General features: G+C 31.4%; 1 protein-coding gene across 2 annotated transcripts in view; it reads left to right on the top strand.

The window, feature by feature from the left end:
• Positions 1 to 17,660, top strand: part of LOC106711300 (broad-complex core protein) — a 29,852-nt gene extending 12,192 nt beyond the window's left edge. The window contains exons 5-12 of one of the 2 annotated variants that reach the window (XM_045681188.1): positions 579 to 746; positions 12,125 to 12,235; positions 13,346 to 13,469; positions 13,606 to 13,738; positions 13,896 to 14,220; positions 14,616 to 14,756; positions 16,074 to 16,130; positions 17,139 to 17,660. In XM_045681188.1, the coding sequence (XP_045537144.1) occupies positions 579 to 746; positions 12,125 to 12,235; positions 13,346 to 13,469; positions 13,606 to 13,738; positions 13,896 to 14,220; positions 14,616 to 14,756; positions 16,074 to 16,130; positions 17,139 to 17,584 (1,505 nt within the window). In that variant the 3' untranslated portion in view covers positions 17,585 to 17,660. The remainder of the gene's footprint in view (positions 1 to 578; positions 747 to 12,124; positions 12,236 to 13,345; positions 13,470 to 13,605; positions 13,739 to 13,895; positions 14,221 to 14,615; positions 14,757 to 16,073; positions 16,131 to 17,138) is intronic. The other variant, XM_045681189.1, reaches the window with a different exon arrangement.
• The last annotated feature ends 3,574 nt before the right edge of the window (positions 17,661 to 21,234 follow it).

The raw sequence follows: 21,234 nt of genomic DNA, 5'->3' as shown, positions 1-21,234 counted from the left end.
AGCATTTTAAAATATTATCTTTTCTCTAGACTAAAGAAATCTAGGTATCCTAGAGATGAATGTTTGTCGCTGGCTGGATTTTTTTCTGTAGACAACAGTATTCGTATGTTCAGAATGAAACCTAAACAGAATAAAGAATTCGAGCCTCGTCTCATTTATTTGAATCAGAGGCAATTTTTTCTATTGCCTGAATGTTGAGGTGCTCCAAGGATCAATCTAACCCTTCTTCATTATTCAGTCGCTCTTCTATTTACCAAAAAAAAAATTGTAACGATACTCTAAATGTAATTGAAAATATTTGTGTATAGAGTTCACGTAATGTGTCGCCTTTTTATAATTAAAAAAAATTACATAACTAGGCTAGACCCAAAATGGCCCTTTGCCTCCGACAATCTTACTTCTAACTATCTTATTTAGATTGATGGATGGATGGATGTTTGTTTGAAGGCATCTCCGAAACAGCTGAATGGATTTTGATGATTTTCTTTTAATTCCGTGCGGACGGAGTCGCGGGCGACAGCTTATAATACAGTAAAGGTATCTACCTTTATTAAATGATTATTGTTCCTATTCTATAGGGAGCACGGCGACAGAATCAAAGCGTGAATCTGAAGAGGATCGGCCCAAGAAGCGTGTGTCCATTCTGTCGCCTGATGACGACAAGCTCAGAGCCAAAAAGAAGATGACTGTGCGCTTTCAAGAAGACAGTAAAACTGAAGAACGCCCCAACAAGATCACATCACCGGGTAAGTTTATGAATTTTGTTGTATGTAGAAGCTCTTTACCGTACTGAAATCCAAGAATAAAAACTAACATAGTTATTAAAAATTTACATTTTTCTTGTGTCTGAGCCACATAGTTAAATGTTGAATTTAAATTCGTTTTATACTTCCTACTTAATATTATATATACGAATGTTTGGATGGATGGATGTTTGTTTGAAGATGTCTCCGGTACGGCTCAACGGATCTTGATGAAATTTGGTATAGATGTAGAACATTGTCTGGAAGAACACATAGGCTACTTTTTATTTTTTTTTAAATTCCGTGTGGACGCAGTCGCGGTCGACAACTAGTCTTTTATAAAAAATTCTCAATCTGACTTGATCATTATTGTTTTAAATTGATATTTAATTGATCACAATTTAAGAACGAAAAGTACAAGACGGATACAGTCTACGTTTGGGTTATACATAATCAAATATGGTTTACCGGATCAATTTTTTTGTTAAGTCTAGTCTCGGGTTAGCGAACAATGTATAATATTAAAATAATTTATAACATAAGTCTTGTAGAAGCAAAAAAAAATGCGCTGACATTTGAAAGAGCAGTAACTCGAAATGGGTTTTTATTTTATTAAAAGCAAAAGCGCGCTGCCCGCAGAGCTATAGAGCAACGATCGCCGCAAGGTCGGCGATACTAACTTTTACTAATCTAATTACTTGAATATCAACTTAACCCGTATCGATTTCTAGGCATAGGAAATATTATTATTATGTCACGTTTGTTTACTTTCTAATGTTATTAATATTATAAATGCGAATATTTGGCTCAACGGATATCGATAAAATTTGGCATAGATGTTGAACATAGTCACGTCTGGAAGAACACAAAGGCTACTTATTTCGTTTTTTTTAATTCTGCGCAAACTGACCGAAAGCCAGTTATTAATGCGAATATTTAGATGGATGTTTGTTACAAGGTACCTACCTCTAGAATGGCTCAATGGAACTCGATAAAATGTGGCATAGATGTAGAACATAGTCTGGAAGAACAAACCTATAGGCTACTAAGTTTTTTTATTTTTTATTAATTACGCCCGGACAAAGTCGCGGGCGATAGCTAGTATATAATGAACATTTAACACAATAGAATACCTAATGAGCTTCAGGAGAATCACAAAAAAACACTATAATACTATAAAGGGAGACAGATAGAGATATTTTCAATTATTTGTTTACATTTAATCAAATCATTTAAAACAAACTTTCTCATATTTATCTACTACTTAGTTATATAAAAAATGTTAACCAAATGTACAAGTTTACTAAATAACGTAAAAAAACAATTTCAAACAAAATTCACTCAAAAGTAACATAAAAAAACAATTTCAAACAAAATGCATTCAAAAGTACCATAAAAAACAATCTCAAACAAAATACACTAAAAAGAAACAAAATAATGTCATGAAAACTTCTTTCTTTCTTTCTTCTCTCTTTCAAAAACCGTCTAAACTCTAAAGAAAGTTCTCTTCTTTCTTGTAACATGTCTATATTGTATAATTATTGTTATTTCGCAGTCGGTGTCGGCCGAAGTAAATAGGTGACATTTTATATTTGAGATGTATTAGACATACTTACGTTTATGTCCCTACTTAGGCCGAAACCGACTCCAAAATAACAATAATTATACAATATAGACATGTTACAAGAAAGAAGAGAACTTTCTTTAGAGTTTAGACGGTTTTTGAAAGAGAGAAGAAAGAAAGAAAGAAGTTTTCATGACATTATTTTGTTTCTTTTTAGTGTATTTTGTTTGAGATTGTTTTTTATGGTACTTTTGAATGCATTTTGTTTGAAATTGTTTTTTTATGTTACTTTTGAGTGAATTTTGTTTGAAATTGTTTTTTTACGTTACTTTTGAGTGCATTTTGTTTGAAATTGTTTTTTTACGTTACTTTTGAGTGCATTTTGTTTGAAATTGTTTTTTTTAAGTTACTTTTGAGCGCATTTTGTTTGAGATAGTTTTTTTTGTTTTGAAGTCGGCTATTTTTTTTTTCTTAAAATGTTTGTTTTATTTCTCAATTTTTAGTGAATTTGAAGTTTAATTACAAATTTCCTTAATACGTATAAGAACATAAATAAGACAAATAAAGAAAAGGACTTTCCTATTTAATATGTGTGTACTTCAATTCAAAAACTAATTTAGAATACACCAGATAACCACTTATCCTTTAAACAATGAAATAATTATCAAAATCGGTATACAAATTGAAAATTAACGAACTAATACATCGTAGCGTGCCTTTAATTTTGTCCAGCCGCGCGCCGCAGTAGCATTTTTCGAATGCGCGTAGTTTTTAATAATTTAATATCTTCCAAACTATTGATCAGAATTACATAGTTTAAAGGCTAATGTAATCTGCATTTAATACTCTAGCCATCAAACATATTTATTTGGATAAGGATTCATATCGAATATAATATAATAGCGCCGTAAGCTTACGACGCTGTTTTTCGTGTGCAATTTAATCGAAGTTTGTTCATAATAACATGGTTTTTGTGAGACATCCATAGATGATAGATATATGCCACCTGAGACTGTTATTTAGCATCTTTAAGGATCTATAATTACTCGATACATCATTTTAATGTAGGTCATATAGTTTGACCTACGTAAGCCCAGAAAGCAAATTTGTGCTATTCATTGTAACGCGATGTAGCATTTTTCGTTTCCGCGTAATTTTATTCTTACGATATCTCCTAAACTATTAGACAGAATGATATAGTTTCAATTGCAAATATAATCTACATTAAATTATCTTGATAATGAACATATTTATTTACATAAGGGTTAATACTGAACTTGAATAATAGCGTCGGAAATAGGGCATGAATTTAATTAATGTTTCTAAAGAAAAAAATGGTTATTGTGAGAAAACTATAAAAGATAGATATATGCTATCGCGGACTTTTATTTAGCACATTTAAAGAGCTACAATTCGCCATACATCATTTTTATGTAGGTCCTATAGTTTAGCCTACGTAAGCGCTGAAAGCAAAAATGTCCCTAATTTCCGCAACAAATTTTGAAGCTATATTCAAAATCTACTAGTCTTCTAGTTATTTAAAAAAAAAAACAAAAAAATGGGACCCACCTGCAAGCACTTCCTTTCGATTAAAATAATTTTTATCAAAATCGGACCACCAGGGGCCGAGTTTCGCGGTAACACACATAAAAAAAAAAAAAAATACAGTCGAATTGATAACCTCCTTCTTTTTGAAGTCGGCTAAAAACGGTACGCAAAATTTTGAATACAATGCCCCCGCCGGAGCCTAATGACGAAACACAGCCCTCAAATTTAGTCTGTGCAGAAAGTTTTTATACTACTTGACGTAAATATACTATGTATTAAAAGAATCAGTTTAGGAGCTGTACATAAGCCTTCAGGTATATAAAGCACTAAATTATTTCCACAGCTTTAAAGTTGATAACACATATACCTCTGTCTCTTTCATGTCCCAATAAAAAACTTAGAAAACAATGCGTTTTGTTACTATCTTATGGCAAAATACATTGTAAATACGTATTGCAGTTTTGTAGCGTCAAATAAAAATGTTATTCCCAGAATTTCTCTATAATATAGAAAATATCTTTGGCTACTCAATCTTTATTAGTCATATTTATAGTTGAATACGAAGAAAGTTCAAACGGGTCTAACAATACGATATAAAATCGGGCGCGGAGCTATTTCTGCCGGGTTTTATGTGAAGCTGGAGAATAAAAGTAAATCGACATGAAAGCCGCTCCGAAACAAGTTCCAGAAGGGTTTTTTGTATTAACAAAACACAATAACTCATTTTATTACTATTGCTCTCTTTTTTTCCTTTGTTATAATTTTATTTTCTTAATATTTTTATGTATATTGCAGATATTCAGAAATGGTTTTGAGTTCGTAGAATTGTTTTTAAATTATTATGACAATTAGTACCTGATTTCTTTGTAGGATACCGCTTCTACCGTAAGTTTCTAATAACGAAACATCTGTGGATTTTTTTTCTATTCTTGGGAGAAAAGAAGATTTTTCTTTGTAAAAAGCGATCCAAAATACGTTAAAAATAAAAACCTCATCTAAAACATAGGTTTGTCTATTTTATTTAGCTTTCGCCCGGCCAATGTGTTTGCACAGAATTTAAAAAAAGGTGAAATGTATTTAATTTGTTACTTGAAACTATGTTCTATATCTGTGCCAAATTTTATTAAAATGAGTTGAACTGTTGCGAAGTTATCGAGTAAATATGTGAATCAAACGTATCCCACAAGAACTGTAAACATTTCTGGGATCATAAGTAGCCTATGTGTTCTTCCAGACTGTGCTCTACATTTATACTAAATTTCATCGACATTCTGAAGATACTTTCGAACAAACATCCATCAATACATTTAAACATTCGTGTACTTATAATAATAGTAGGGATAAGTAATGTTATAGGTAGGTATTTTAATTTATTAATATTTGCCTCATCATTCTTTTTAAATATTTAAAAAACTATTAATATTCTCGAATGACTGTCAATTACAACTTTACAATGTACCCGTTCTTATAAAGTGATTTAATATTATTTATCAATTCTTCGGATTATAATTTCAATGACAAATATCGGGTTTTTCCTTTCAATTAATATATTAATGAAATTCAAAAGTAAAGTAACAGAAAAAAAATCTTGTTTTTATAATATTGATATATTGATTATTTAAAAATAAAAACCGACTCCCTCATGCCTTTATGTTGCGGTCACAGGTAGACAAATAAAAAAATACAGGTCGAATTCAAAAATCGATTGTTCCATTTTAAAACATAATGGCGGTTAACAGCAATGACTGCTAATAGTTTTGAATTTTTCAAAATGGCGGATGAGTTTAGTTTTTTTGTGTTTCTCAAAACCGGATAATAAAATCGCTTTGTTGTTTAAAATATAACCTAATTATATATTATGTTAACAAAAAAACATCAAAAAATTTGTGGAAACGAGTTCGCAAAGGTTTTTTAAACAATTATCATTTTCGGCTTAGCAAAACCTATATTTTTCAACATATTTTTTTTGCTTCAAAACTTAACGATAGCGTCCATTTTTGTTTTCAAAATATAGTTATTTATACAGTAAAAAGTTTAATAAGTAACAACGTTTATTTTAAATTAGCTTTTACCCGCGACTTCGTCCGCGCGGAATAAAAAAAATTTACACAAGATAAAAAAGTTCCTATGTCCGTCTCCTAGTTGTAAGCTACCTCCCCATCAATTTTCAGCAAAATCAGTTCGACCGATCTTGAGTTTAAAATAGTGTAACTAACACAATTTTCTTTTATATATATAGACATTAAACAATACTTTGCAAAATTAAAACTGCGATATTTACCTTTTTTTGCCAAAATTTATATTTGTCATAATTTTATTTGTGCCTCATGTTCATAAAGAATCATCACTGTCAACAGAATACGAAAAACCCGTATTGCGTCACATTTAATTTAACAAAAAAATATATAAACAAAAAAGAGATTAGATTGGTATTCGTCGGAATTATAGCATAAAAAAATCCATGTTAGATAATTTATTATTTAAAAAATAATCTACCAAAAATTTACGTCATTACCGTTATTTTTTCCTTCGTAATTACTAAATGTACCTAATTGGAATACGAAATATAGAAGTAATATACAATAAATAAGCTTTAGAAACCCTCCTTAAAATATGAAAATAAAAATTTCCATCCAATTCTCAATAAATATTTTGTATTTTTAAGAAAAAAATTCCAAGATAAAACTAGTAAGGTACCACTAATTTGTAAGTTTATCGTAAATTAAACTAAATAAATAAGGATCCAGTACTTCTTAAGTGCTCTGTAATAAAATAATATCAGAAACGTAAAATGTTACGGAATATTATTATTTTCTTTTATGTTCTCTTTTATTTAGAGGTATAAAAGCCCAAAGCCAATATTATTCTTTTGTTCTTGTATCTCGTTGGTCAATCATAAAACCTTTTTTTTTTTTGTGTATCTTTAAAGATATTTCATGTAAAAGCAAAGCAATTGTCCTATTTTCTGTGTATTTGTTATGACTCAGTAAAGTTGCCGGCTTTGATATATAAATTACTTTGTTCATTTTTTGTTATTTTGATAAAGTGCCTCATAAAGTTAATGGAATTTTTTTTATATCCCATTTACATTTTTTGGTAATATAATTTTAAGTGTCATAATATTCAGCTTTTGGTTTCTATTTTTTTATTTTTGTATGAAAAATATATATTTTTTTACTTTTATTGTTACTGTGTATACTGTTTAATAAATAACCTCCCACGATGGTATTAAAGCTTAATTTAAAAAGTTGGCATGACGAAAATTTTAACGAGGGAATTTTTCAACTAAGCCTGGGAAAACTTTATCTAAAATTACTGAAAAGTTTCTATGTGCATACATCAAAGTAAGCGTATGTGTGCGTTCATGTGTTGGTAAAGAAATTTAAAAAGTTTTTACCACACGTGAGATACAACCAAGTAAAATTATGAAACGCTTTATACGATCAGATTTTTATTTCCGATGCGGGTGTTTTAATGAAAAAAAAAACAGGTAAATTTCGACTTTAGTGTTTTATACTGCTGTAAAACGTTTAAAATGATATTTTGAAGTGCACTAAACATTATATTTACGTATTCAAGTCGCATGTCTTAAGTGCTCGTCAAATATAAAGTAAAAAAAATAGTGTTGGCGACCATTGAACCCTTGGTAAGAGGAAATGGGTTGGAGTGAACATAGCAGTATTCAAAAACTTTATAGTCACGAGTACCAAATGTTATTGTTATTTAGTTAAACAATTCCAATTAGATTCCCTTTTAGTTAAAATAATAAATAATCTTTAAGCCGTAGCTTGCTAAATTTAAAGACCTAAAAAGCAAAGTTTCAATTGTGTTCTCCTAAAAAAAATCCCTAAGTTAAAATATTAAGTTTGATAAATCATTGAATTTGTACAGAAGTTAAAGTAAACTGTATATTTTTAAGTAAAAAAAAATCGCAGAACACGTACATGAATAAAAAAGTATTAGAAAGAGAAAAAAGTATACATTTAGCTCGAACCACGTACACGGCCGTCAATTGTCAACATTTGTAACCGTTAGTTGAATCATAATTTACCGTGGGTTTTCACTGCTCATTATACCTGTCCTAAACATATCGTCATCCCATTCATCTTCCTTGAGAAAAAGAGATAACATTGTGTTTTTTTGTATGTGTTTCCGCAGTGAAGACATGCGGTTACATTGTAATGTTATTGCATGTAAAATAATTGATAGACTGCGGTACACCGGATCGACAATAATTTAGTAGAATTTCTTTCACTGTAATTGTTATAATTACCAATGTTAAACCAAGTTTCATGTGTAAAAATCGTTAACTCGTTCTTGATGCTCATGAATCATCAACCCATTTCTATGAAGTTTTTACTAAAACAAAAAAGTTACTTTTTTATGTATAAATTTTCACTATAGATAACTAATAATTATTACCTTATTATAATCAGTCCATTGGAAGAAACCATTACAAAATTTTAGTTCAACATTTTGTGATTTTTGGACAAGTATTTCGGCAATGGAAACCAACGGCTATAAAGTAAAAGACAACATGTTTAATATTTAGAACATAATTTTCTCACATTCTTTTTCATTTTTTAATTTGTATTCCTTATCACTGTTATGTATCATTCATTAATCATTTTTCTTATTACATTTTTTTTATCTTGTTTAGTCATCTGACGTTTGTGGAAAACCAAAAAATTTGCTTTGTAATTTTACTGAGGAAATATTTTTTTTATTTTATTTAAAAAAAATCGTATTCATAGACCGCGAATACACGAATTTATTTTATTTTTAATTTCAAATATTACTTATAGTAAGACCTTGTATGTGTTAGTGTGAATACGTCAACCCACCCACTTCCCACTCACACATAAGCAAATATACTCAAAAGCGCTTCAATAAACATGCTTCTTAATAAAGCGTTATGGACGATGTTTATTTATTTTAATTTTGCGCACATCATTGTTAATATCACATTCCGGCTGTTGTTTTATAATAAAACAAAAGTGTAGACAATGACTGACCGGACAACAGAATTTATTAATCACGAATATGTAGTGGAATTGTCTACCGTTTCACGTCACCGTTATGATGAACCGTAGACGAAATTATGTTATTTGGCAAAGTACCGGAAAATTACCAACGATGGGACATTTTTTTTTTCACCGAGAGTCATGCGAATATCATGATTTCTGAATTCGATCATTTTGTTGTTATAATACTAGTAGCTTTTTATTTATCCTACTTTCTCAATTCATGTGTCGCTTAAGCTAGTACATTTCATAGACTAGATGTAGACTAAACAATTCTATATACTCATAACTAGAGTTTGCTAGTCTAAAATTGGTTAACTTGTCTAAAACTCTATCCGTTGGTTTCTGAGACCAAAATCTCTGTATAAAACATATCGTCATCCCTGTCGTTATCTTTGATAAAACAGAGATAACAATATGTTTAACCGAGATTCTGGTACGATACAACCAGGAGTGTAGATATTGTCTCAATAATAATGCCATTAATTTGTAATATCTCAAACTTTTATGATTAACTAGCTTTTACCCGCGACTCCGTCCGCTCGGTATAAAATAAATGCACACAAGATAAAAAAGTTCCTATGTCCGTCTCCTAGTTCTAAGCTACCTCCCCATCAATTTTCAGCTAAATCAGTTCAACCGATCTTGAGTTATAAATAGTGTAACTAACACGACTCTCTTTTATATATATAGACTAGCTTTTACCCGCGACTCCGTCCGCGTGGTATAAAAAAATAGAAAACGGGTTAAAATTATCCTATGTCCGTTTCCTGGTTCTAAGCTACCTGCCCACCAATTTTCAGTCAAATCGATTCAGCCGTTCTTGAGTTATAAATAGTGTAACTAACACGACTTTCTAATATATAATAACATTTGTGATTATTTGAAATGATGTCTAACTCGTTCGATGTTTCCCCTTGATAATTAAAATAATCTTAATATATATAAATCTCGTGTCACAATGTTTGTCCTCAATGGACTCCTAAACCACTTAACCGATTATAATAAAATTCGCACACCATGTGCAGTTCGATCCAACTTGAGAGATAGGATAGTTTAAATCTCAAATTATAGTCGCAATTTTAATTTATTGCTAATTATTTGTCTGTTATTATTTGACAATCACAATTATCTGTTAACTCCAAATGATTCCAACAGATGTCGATACCTTTCGACTGGGTTGAGTAAATAATCAATAGATGGCGCTGCTATGGTAAATCTACGAACCGCGCGGACGGAGTCGCAGGCGACAGCTAGTAAATGTATAAAGTATAAGTACAATGTATAGCATATATATGTAAAGCTTGCTACTTTCAATTTTAACTTTATAGTTTGAACTGAAAAGTTTAACTGAAAATTTTGCCTGATGAAATGGATTAGTGAAGGTGTAACCTCAGTGGAAAGAGACGTTAAGTAATTTATAGCGATCTTAAGCTTATTAAATAAAATTGAATACAATTTAAATATATTCTCTATTATATGGTTTCGATAAATAAACAATAAATTGATTTTAAACTTCACGTTAAATGCAATATTATTTTGTAGTAGTAAAATGTTTGATATTCAAAGTGTATGAAGGAAATGCTGTTAGCGAAAGTCATTACGTATTATTGAGAATATTTACCCACTGTTATATAAATAGATGGCCGAGTAAATGGTTGATTACGAAATAGTTCTTTAGGTAAAATCGTTAAAAATTACAAAATAATGCATATTTTAAATACATTGTAAGTAATGTAACATCAAAACGATTTTTATTCCGAGCGGACGAAGTCGCGTGTAAAAGTTAGTTTATTTTTATATTTGAAAATAGAACATTGATATAAAATAAATGTCTATTTATTGAAATGTTAGAAAGCACGTGGCCAATTCATGCGTACAATAATAAAGTGTTACCGTATAAAATTGTTTGCCCACTACACCTTATAATACATAAATTACACACTTGTACTTGTACATAATAAATAAGCTACGGCATAATTATATCAAATGTACGTGTCGCTATTTCCTAAACTGTTGCATAAAGTCGGAGAGTGTGTGAGTATGAGTTCTGTAGCATGGGAGCAAATTATAATTTGTACTATTATCAGTCTTGACAAATATTTTAAAATATTTTTATGAGTAAAATATTAAAATAAACATATTTTTTTTAAATATTACAATTTTACTGTTCCTATCAATTAAAGTCGATCCTGGATAAGTCTCGACGAACGACCTCTATAAGCGAGAATCTCGGGTTACAGAAAAACGTCTCTAAGTAAGAAAAAAAAACTTGAGAGGTGTCAAGGGACACCCGGATGGAACGAAGTTCCTTACGATTAATTAGTGAAGGAACCAATGTTTATTCTATGAATAAAAAACTTAAGTCTTCACAAGAAGTACATTTTATTTCTATGAATTTTCGTTATTATATTGTCACGTCGTTGCCATGGTGAAGTAGCGCTCATTCGTCGTTAACATACTTACTATAGCAAAAAGTGTCGTGACAACTTTTCGTAAGAATTTTTTCCGTCTAGCCCCCTTTCACAACGCGCGATAAGGAACTTCGTTCCAATATCACGAACCCTTGGACTCTCACTTATCCATTCGACTGTATTTTCATCATGATGACGTCACATTATACCGCGGGTTTATACACCATTTTAATTGAAACGCATTACATTTATTATGATTGTTAATTTTTCGCGACTCACGTCCGTGTAAATCGTTACGCCATTTAATATTTTAACACGAATTGTTCGACTAAAAAATATAATTACTCTAAATTGGAAGCGGTTCTTGTGAGAATTACATAATCTTTATACATGTTAAACAAAAAAAAATAAGGAACACGGTTTTTACAAATTACTTTATGTTCTGCTAAAATCTTTGAATGCATAACAATTAGTATGAGGGAAAAACCATGCATTATGTTAAACGTTTTATTTGACTTATCTTTTATAAAAAAACTATACGATTTACAAAAAAAAAAATGTAAACCCGTCATAATTATAAAAATAATTTAAGTTACTGATTAACCGAACAGTCAATATTTACTGGATTAGTTCATCCCGTACATTACTTGCAAGTAAAACCGTGAGTTTTCACGAACTAAACACTCACAACTATATCAATATGTTTTTGTTCCGGTAAAACTAATAGTATGCAAACTCTATATTTCAGCAAAAAGATTTATGTCTATTACCTGCATCCTCTTCATTTGCTTTGTAAACTTAATCTTACAATATTTTTTTTGTAATTTTCAGGCGCTGGTATAGAGACGAGGAATGAGCTGGAGACAAAGCAGGGCGGCATCAAAGTGGTGCAGCTTGCCGTGCTGCAGAAACCTACCAACAATGAACATGATGACTCCGATGGTGAGAATATTTTTTTTTTTTTTTTATATCATAAGATGGCAAACCAACGAGCTGCCACCTGAATTCGCCGAAATAGCGAAGCGACCACCCATAGACTCTACTCAGTAATACTAAAAAACTTTTTTATAGGTATAATACTAAACCTGAAAGTAAAACCTACCTAAAATTGTAGCCTGAGATTACGTTTGATCCTGGCACACCTCTCTAGCCTTTTCCACAGTCATAAATGTATGCATACATGCACTTTGGTATTAGTTTTTTTTTAATGTCTTGGCGGCTTCAGGTCATCGGCGCGCTGCGCAGTGTCCTCCCCCCCTTATCCCCCTACTCGCACGAAGTTAAGAGCCGCCAAGATATTTGAAAATACATATATTCATTAAACAATAAGATCGAACCCGCAGTGATCAGTTACTAACTAGTAACTTTAGTAATTACTGAAACTTTCATATACTTTGAGACACCATAGTAAATCCATCGCAGTCAACAGAACTTGCACTTGATTATGGCCACCGAGGGGGTTTTAGTGAGTCAAGTCTCACATAACCCAGTCTTTCCCCCAGGAAGATTTCCCCGTCAACAAAAAAAAAAGTCCTTGTGCAGCCGGTCATGTGGATTTTTTTCTCGTGTGTTATACATTTTTTAAATGTAACTATTCGTTATCTATGTAATTTGTCAAATTGAAATTCGTAAAATGTTTTTATTTTCATATGATTGATTACTGTACATTTTATCATTAAAATGTTACTTATGTACTATCACATATCTACGTTATGTACTTTATATATTTGCGTACGCAAGTTAATTCAGCTAAATGGAAACGTATTTCAATGAGGTACTTCAGTGAATAAATAATACGGGATTGTTTTATTAACGTATAATAACTTATATGTGTAATTGTTATTCATTCTACTATCTACCAAAAAATAAATTTAATTCTAATTTAGTACTGTTATGATCAAAAATTGAAGTCATTTTACACAATTCACTGAATTAAAGGTTCACGGATGTTTACGTCCGATTCGCTTTGTGAAGCGGGTCATTGATACACGATACAACTAATCTGTCAAACCTGTAACGACAAAGAATATATAAATTATACTATAATTCCAGAGAAAGCGGGTAAAATGGGTATGGAGGATGACGAGGAGACGGATTCCAGTGGGTCCATTTCGGACTCCGCTGCTAATGACTCGCAGGACGGTCGGCCGCACGTCTGCGATATCTGTGACCTAAGGTAACATATTCAATAACATCTCTGAGTGCCTAGAACAGTACGTTTTGTTCCTGTGTTCCTAGTACCAGAAAATAATTTTAGGCTGGCAGGGAATGAAGAAATAGCCGCAGAAAGATTGACACATTGGTATTTTCAGGTTCCAGCGTTCGTCTCACCTGTCGCGGCATCGACTGACGCACACGGGAGAGCGACCCTTCACCTGCGGCGGCTGCGGACGATCCTTCGCCCGCTCCGACAAGCTGCGTGTGCACACCAAGATCTGCGAGCGGGTGAGACATAGAGACAGACAATGCCCGAATAGAAATTACGAAATGCAAAAATCAATTTTAAGATTTCTAGGGGAAAAACAATTAAAAATTTTTAGACATTATATTTTTTAGTAATATTCTTACGGCTTTCCACATAATACTATTCTACACAACACAGGAGGACCCAACAGTAGACATGACCAACGAGATACCAAACATAAAGCGCGAGAACAACTCCGAGGTAATGTCAGGCATGGTGCGCACCACTCACCGAGAGTCCGGACATCTGGTGTTCACACCCAGCGGGGACGTGATGCTGCCGCCCCACGCGCACTCCGCGCCCCACACTGCCCCGCACTCCGCCCCACACTCTGCCCCACACTCCGCCCCGCGCGATGACCTCGAGCCCCCGCGTCGCGGTCGCGGCAGACCCCGCAAGACCCCGCTGCCCCTCACACCCAAGATAAAGAAACGACGCGGACGACCCCCCAAGACATCGCTCGGTGAGTCGCAAGTAAAATTATACATTTTATATTCTTACTTTGTATCTAAAAATGAACTTAACTAGAATTATTTGATGCGATGACTTAAATCTTTTCAATTTACATGACCCTGTCTTTATCTGGATCCCGAATTTGGCGTGACAAAACTCAATTGATTTTATTTTTTGTACCAGCATTCAATAGTCAAGTGATAGATAAGGATTGTCAAAACTTCGAAATTAAAAAAAAAACTATTTGGTTAAAAAAATAGCATTTAGCCGACTTCAAAAAGAAGGAGGTTATCAATTCGACTGTATTTTTTTTAAAATTATTTTAATCGAAAGGAAGTGCTTGCAGATGGGTCTCATTTTTTATTTTTTTTTATACGTAATGTTTTTCGTTACATATAATTCCAGATATGGAAGGTTGTGTGCTGACTGGTGGCACTGTACTAGGTCCCAGTCCTCAACAGATGCCGCAGCTCGCGGCACCCCAGCAGCTGCTGCTGAAGAAGAAGCGCGGTAGGCCGCCCAAGAACTACCTCCTGCCGCAAGGAGGTAAACTACCTATCACCTCTTATCATGTTATAGCACCTTCTGTTTACTTCTCACTAGTTATTTTTAGATACTAAATATTACCACATATTCTTTGTATATTGTAAAATGGCCGTATTTATTTACTTATGTAATTTAATCAAAACAGACTTTAGATGAATCTATGTATTTCAGATAATAAAATTAATGTGTTAAAATTAAATTAAATAATTTAGTTAAAATATATCAAAGATAATCTTAGTTTCGTATTTCGTTTGTTGCAAAAACATTCTCTGAAAATTCCCTCTTAAATCATAACTCAAATGAAACGATTCGGCTGACATTAACAAATATACAAGATAAATTAAACCTTATTACATTGGAATAAAGATCAAAATTACATACATATGTTTTCCTACATATAGCTTGAGAAGTGTAGCGGAAATGTTATAATAATAAAGGCAATGACTCAAGATGAATGTTTTTTGTTGATGATTAATGTGTTTGTTGAATTATTGTACATACACGTGTTGTGTGTGTGTGTGTGTGTGTGTGTGTTTGTGTGCAGCAAATCACTTTGCCTTATAGCGGATTGCTTTTCCTTTATTTGCAATGTCATTTCTATTCGTTATGTTTTATTTATATAAACTAGTATTTGCCCGCGACTTTGTATGCGAGGAATTAATAATTATAAAAAAAAATATGTGACCAGCTTTCCAACAATGATTTTTTTAAATTGGTTAAGTAGTTTCGGAGCTTATAGAATGCAAACAAACAGACAATTAAATCTTTACTCTTTATAATATTAATATAGATAATGTTATATTCGTGTTACGAATTTGGTAAATTAGTATTTTTTATTCAGCAATATTTTTTTTTATTTCAGTAATTAGTATTTTTTTAGTCAAATTTTCGTGAGACATTATCATTAACTAAAATAGGAAACAGCTAAAACACTCACGTACATTTGTCCGATATCGGCACCGACTAGTAGTAGTAGTCGGTGCCGACATCGAAGTGCGGTACGTGAGTGTTGTAGCCGTTTCTTGTTTTAGTTAAATATTGCATATTTAATTAGTTTTGTCTATTTGATTTGAAATACATTTTTGTTAATATAAATAATTTGAATTATATTACGTATTCATTAATTTAAAATATAAAACATATTGAATAGAAACGATAATTTGCGCTTACTGGTATGTCTTGATATTAAAAAAAACATATACTAAATATTTTTTTTGTATTAGATTTGTAAACTGTACAATTATTGGATTTTTGTTAATTAATAAGTGTTGCCAGTAATCGCATTTGAGCCATGCTAATCGGCGAGTCTTTTCTTAGGTATGGATATGGCAATACCGATGCAGTACGGACTAGCCGCAGAAATGAGCAAGTTTTGTTAGTATCCCAACATTGATAAAGCATGAAGGACTAAATTTAAGATACAAAATTTTATTATGGGGTATATTGTCGGTACTAATCGGTATTCTTATGTAGTTAGTATGTTCTTATGTAGTTATATAAATTGACTAGCTGTCGTCCGCGACTCTGTTTACGCGGATTCAAAAAAATAACAAGTAGCCTGTGTATTCTTCCAGATTATGTTCTACATTTGTACCAAATTTCATTAAGATTCGTTGAGCCGTTCTTTAGATACCTTCAAATATCCATCCATCCATCTAAACATTCGCATTTATAATATTAGTAAGATATATGAAAAACCTATTGTTGATTGAAAACAAAAAAAAAATAACTGTTGTGTTTCAAAACATTTAAAAAAATGAAAAAACGATAGTAAGAGTAATAACTTCATAATTTAATTAAAATCAAATAAAAATGTACCTTTAAAATAGAAGTCAAAAATTGCATATGAAACTTTATTATCCTATTGTTACTTTGGTTCAGGAGTTAAGCACTTAACTTGTCTACAGTACCTGGGTTCGAATCCCGTATATGTCAATGTGTTTTTCGATTTACATATACGGTGAACGTATGGTTAGTTGATGATGGTTCTTTTAAAAAAAAAATAACGTGTTTCAGAGGTATAAGGGATCTTCCATTAATAACACTAACATGCTTGCTTTGCAACATCTCTAACGAGCATATCACATTTATATGTTATCAAAAGACTTTAAATTAAGCCAATAACTTGTTTAATTAGTTAATTTAATGATAAATTAATTGAACAATAACAATATCGAACTTTCTGGTTACTAGAATTACTACAATTTTAATATTATTTGGTCGAAATAATCACTTTTATTTTGGCTCAATTTAAAAGGATTTCATATATCAGCATGAAAATAAACTAACTAATATAAAATAAATTATTATACAAGTTACTTATCGAATGCGATTTTTTTTAATATTTCAGTTATAAATGAAACTTGAATGAATTTTTTTCAGATGGGAGACCAAATGAGAATTACAACGCTACAAATCTACCATTCGGAGACTTCTCCTATCTCACTGAGATGATGTACAACCCTCTGGCATACTCTTACGGAGTGACAAGTGTGGACCCTGACAGGAATGTTGATGCAGACCAGAGCGTCAACACGGAGACATCGCACGACAGGACCATTGACGTGTCTGACTCCTCATCAGATGACGAGGACAGCTCCAGAGTGGAACCGGAGGAGAACGTACCCGCCGTCGCCATGGAAACGCAGATAATGACAGTAGGTGACTGTCAGATTGTCAAACTACCCCCCAATAATGAGGAGAAGGAGGATAAAATGGATAATGGACAGCAGGAGGTGAATGTATCCACTTCCACCCCCAGCTCGGTGACAATCACCCCCATCACCACTGTGGGTGATTGCACCATACGACCTGTAGAGAACACATAATATGTACCAATACTCCTGATCTACCCAATTGTAAGGCCGAGCGGTAAGTAAATGTACGAAATTATATATCATCCTTCAGTTAAACTATTTTTTTTTTAATTATATCGCCTTATTGGCGATATTATTCTTTTGTTGTAATCTAGTTTGAATTCAAACTAATTTATTACATTTTTTTTCTAATTAATTATGATTATGTAAAAAAATTGGTAAATTCTAGTGTTATATTGATTCAAAAAAAAAATATCGAATTGTTTTTTTTATATTAATTATATTAATTTTGTTGACTGAAGGATATATTGAAGTTCGTAGTTTTTATTCGTGTGTTATTGTATTCGTCATTTCAATAATGTAATCTTAATCTTCGATTTATGTAGAAATGACGAAATATTAGTCTTCCGGAATGTTATCGGCTTTAAGAACAAATAAAAGTTCTAAATGGGTAGATCATGTGAGTTATTGTGTTGGCATTTTTGTATGCTATAGACATACAACCACACATTTATTAGCCTCGAATGTGATTAATTCGAGGGAAGCTACGCGATTGGTTGATATAATGTCACGTGACATGAATCAACCAATGGGATTGTTTGATTTCTGATTGACGATTTTTAGATATAAGTATATTGCCTAAATGTGACGGATTCTCTTATGATGTACGTAGATGTGCGTATTGATTTGCTGTATGTGTTAGCGATAAATAATTTCATTCGTATAACTTACACGTGTTCACTTTTAAAATTAGGAAAAAATATTTGCCTTGATCGTTACGTGTAGTTAAGTCTTCCTGCCCAAGAGGCATATACTATCAAGATGGAATCACGTCAGTCAGTGCGAATGCTGTCACACTGTCGTTATGTACGCGATTTTAAAACTCCTAGTTAAACTAACTGTTTAACATGCATTTAGATCGATGGTAAGATGTGTTAAAAAAATTACCGAAGAAATTAACCATTTTAAAATAAGCTTTACTTATCATCAGAAGAAATATGGCATCAAAATCACGTCTAGAGATGATCTTAAATATTTTAACCGATACATAGCCATAATAATAAGGAAAATAATTAGTTTTTAGGATACTTTTATGTACTACATTATATACTATATGATGCCATATTTTTCTAATGTTATAATAAACAGTGATACTCAAACACGACCTGATACCGAACAAATTGTCACAAGCTCGAGATTGCTCCGCGAAAATGCACCTTATTACCGTTCAATTAAGTTGAATATTCAATATCGCAAAATTAAAAATAATAAAAAGTAATTTATCTCTAATACTTTATGTATTTACCATATACAGATGTTACATAATATGGACTCTAATTAAATATATAATAGAGTACATAATCAGTTTTATTAATTAACATATCAAGATGTTCAGCTCTCGGTAATAAAGTGTGCGGGTTCAGTCTTGTTTAGCAGTTTACGTATATATAATAAACATATAGAATTATAATATTTTGAGATATTCTACATAGAGGCAGCATATTTACTAAGTAATTTATTAATTAGTATAATATAGAATACTCTTGCCTTAGTTTCCTTTCACCAATGAAATATCTGGATCTGATTAAAATCTAGTGGTTCTAGCATTCCACGAACAATTTTTTTTAAATTAAAATTGTAAAATACTCAATAACTGAGTGATCTAAATTAGTAGAGCAGTAAATCGTAAAAATAAGTTTCAGAATGACGTTAAAAATTCTAAAAGTTTAGTGGATGCGCACGCTATTTCGCCTTTCCCAATAATTCTGTGAATATTAGAAAGTAGGACGTAGTGTCTTAGATATAAAAAAAAAAACATATTCTAAATATTTTAAACATGGCAACACCACACGAACAAGTGATACGATAGCTACTTATTTTTAGCAGAACATAATGTTTATGACATATATATTTCTTTAATCGGATTTTTGCCTGTAAACTTAATGATAATCATAGTATTAAATTTAATGTAGTCGTGTAACTTGTGACAGCTAAATCTGTGCTGTGAGACAGCTCCGATTGGTATATTTCATTTACTTAAAAAAATTACACTTTTTAGTTCATTTACAGCAAATTTCATTCCCTATCAAAAAAAAAACAGACAACAAATATATTATTTTCCCTTTTTCATCAAAAATACAATTAATGTGATTTTTTTTTTTGGAAAAATATTTCGACTGGTAATTCATAATTATTTTTTTAATAATTAACTTACATTCAAACAATTATAATCGTTTCGAGTTACATTTACTCTTTAATTATAAAGATATCTTGAAAGTATTACTCGCTATAAAACCTATTTTGAAAAAAAAAAATATTTCTTTATAATCTGTGTACAGTAGTATAGTTCCTATAAAACATGTAATCGATGCAAAATTATAACCCTTGCAAGTAGAATAAAACGTAATTTTAATTTCATTTATAATATGTTTAGATTTAAGTTTTATATTCGATCAATTTAATGTAATATTAGCGCTTCACTACTAGTGTTACGTCACATCTTATTTATAAGTAATTTCGTTTAACTATAATTATAAGTTTAAACGTATTTGACGGAAGACTGCTCGGTACGATAACTACGTTGATTTTAACGTCGTTTCGGCCGGCTTTGCAATTTAAACAGTTTTTTTTTATTATTAATTCTTAGAGCCCCGAAGAGGCATTGATCGTCGTGAGTCTCATGGCAAGCTAAGCTTTCGAGAGTTTTAATTTTAAAAACGAAAGAATCTGTATTTTTATAATAAAACTAAGATAAGTTTACATTACTCCCTTATAACGTATCTTGTATCCCACATATTAGAGTAGTTTAAACGTCTAGGTTATGTTTACTAAAGCCCTATTGGCTCTGCGTTGACGTTAAAGTCTTGTTTACATTATGCCAGTACAGTAGGATAGTAGCGCTGGCCTGGCATGGACTGTTTTGGATCACTGGCGACAGTCAGTGTTATGCCTGTAATTTTGAGCTCTACTGTACTACTGTACTGGTCTAATGTAAACCAGGCACAAGTTTAAGTGAATTTCACTTGAAACTTCACGGGTCAAGGTCGTTTATGTTATTCTGTAGCTTTTTGTGATCTTTTTACATATAAAAAAAGAAAATATTTTACTTTTCTACCTCTTTTTTATTTTCAATTATTATTTTTTTTTGGATGAATCGCAATTTTACTTTTCTTATACCTAATAAAAAAAATTAAAGATCATTTATAAAACTTTTAATTGAAAGTGTATTAAATCAATCAAATAAATAACTTGTTTATTATAGTTTTTGAGAGCATGTAGTGGTTTAATCAAAAAATTTTTTTTCGTAAATCTTTAAATCGCGAATATTTAGTTTCAAATCAATTTTTAAACTTGGTTGTATTTAGATGTTGACCCGTGATCGTACGGTATAGTTTAGTTCCGGAGTATTTGATGGAATTATTTATGGAATGTTTGAGATGTTCGCTGTTTGATTGCATTTATTTTAAGTTTATTTCTTGTTGTTTTCATTGCGATGGTACAACTATAAATATGTAGTACCGTGACTTTATGAAAATTTACTTTAAAAATATTTTCGCATAACTAAATATCTTTTGTTACACCATTGTCACAATTCGACACAAATAAAGTCGTATACAAAATATGTTAATTTTAACATTTGACAGGTTTTTTTGTGTTTTTTT

Source organism: Papilio machaon, chromosome 15 (assembly GCF_912999745.1).
Source record: "Papilio machaon chromosome 15, ilPapMach1.1, whole genome shotgun sequence".
In the NCBI taxonomy this organism is placed as follows: Eukaryota; Metazoa; Arthropoda; class Insecta; order Lepidoptera; family Papilionidae; genus Papilio; species Papilio machaon.
The sequence above is the reverse complement of the archived record's forward strand: the minus strand, read 5'-3'. Positions and strand labels throughout refer to the sequence as shown.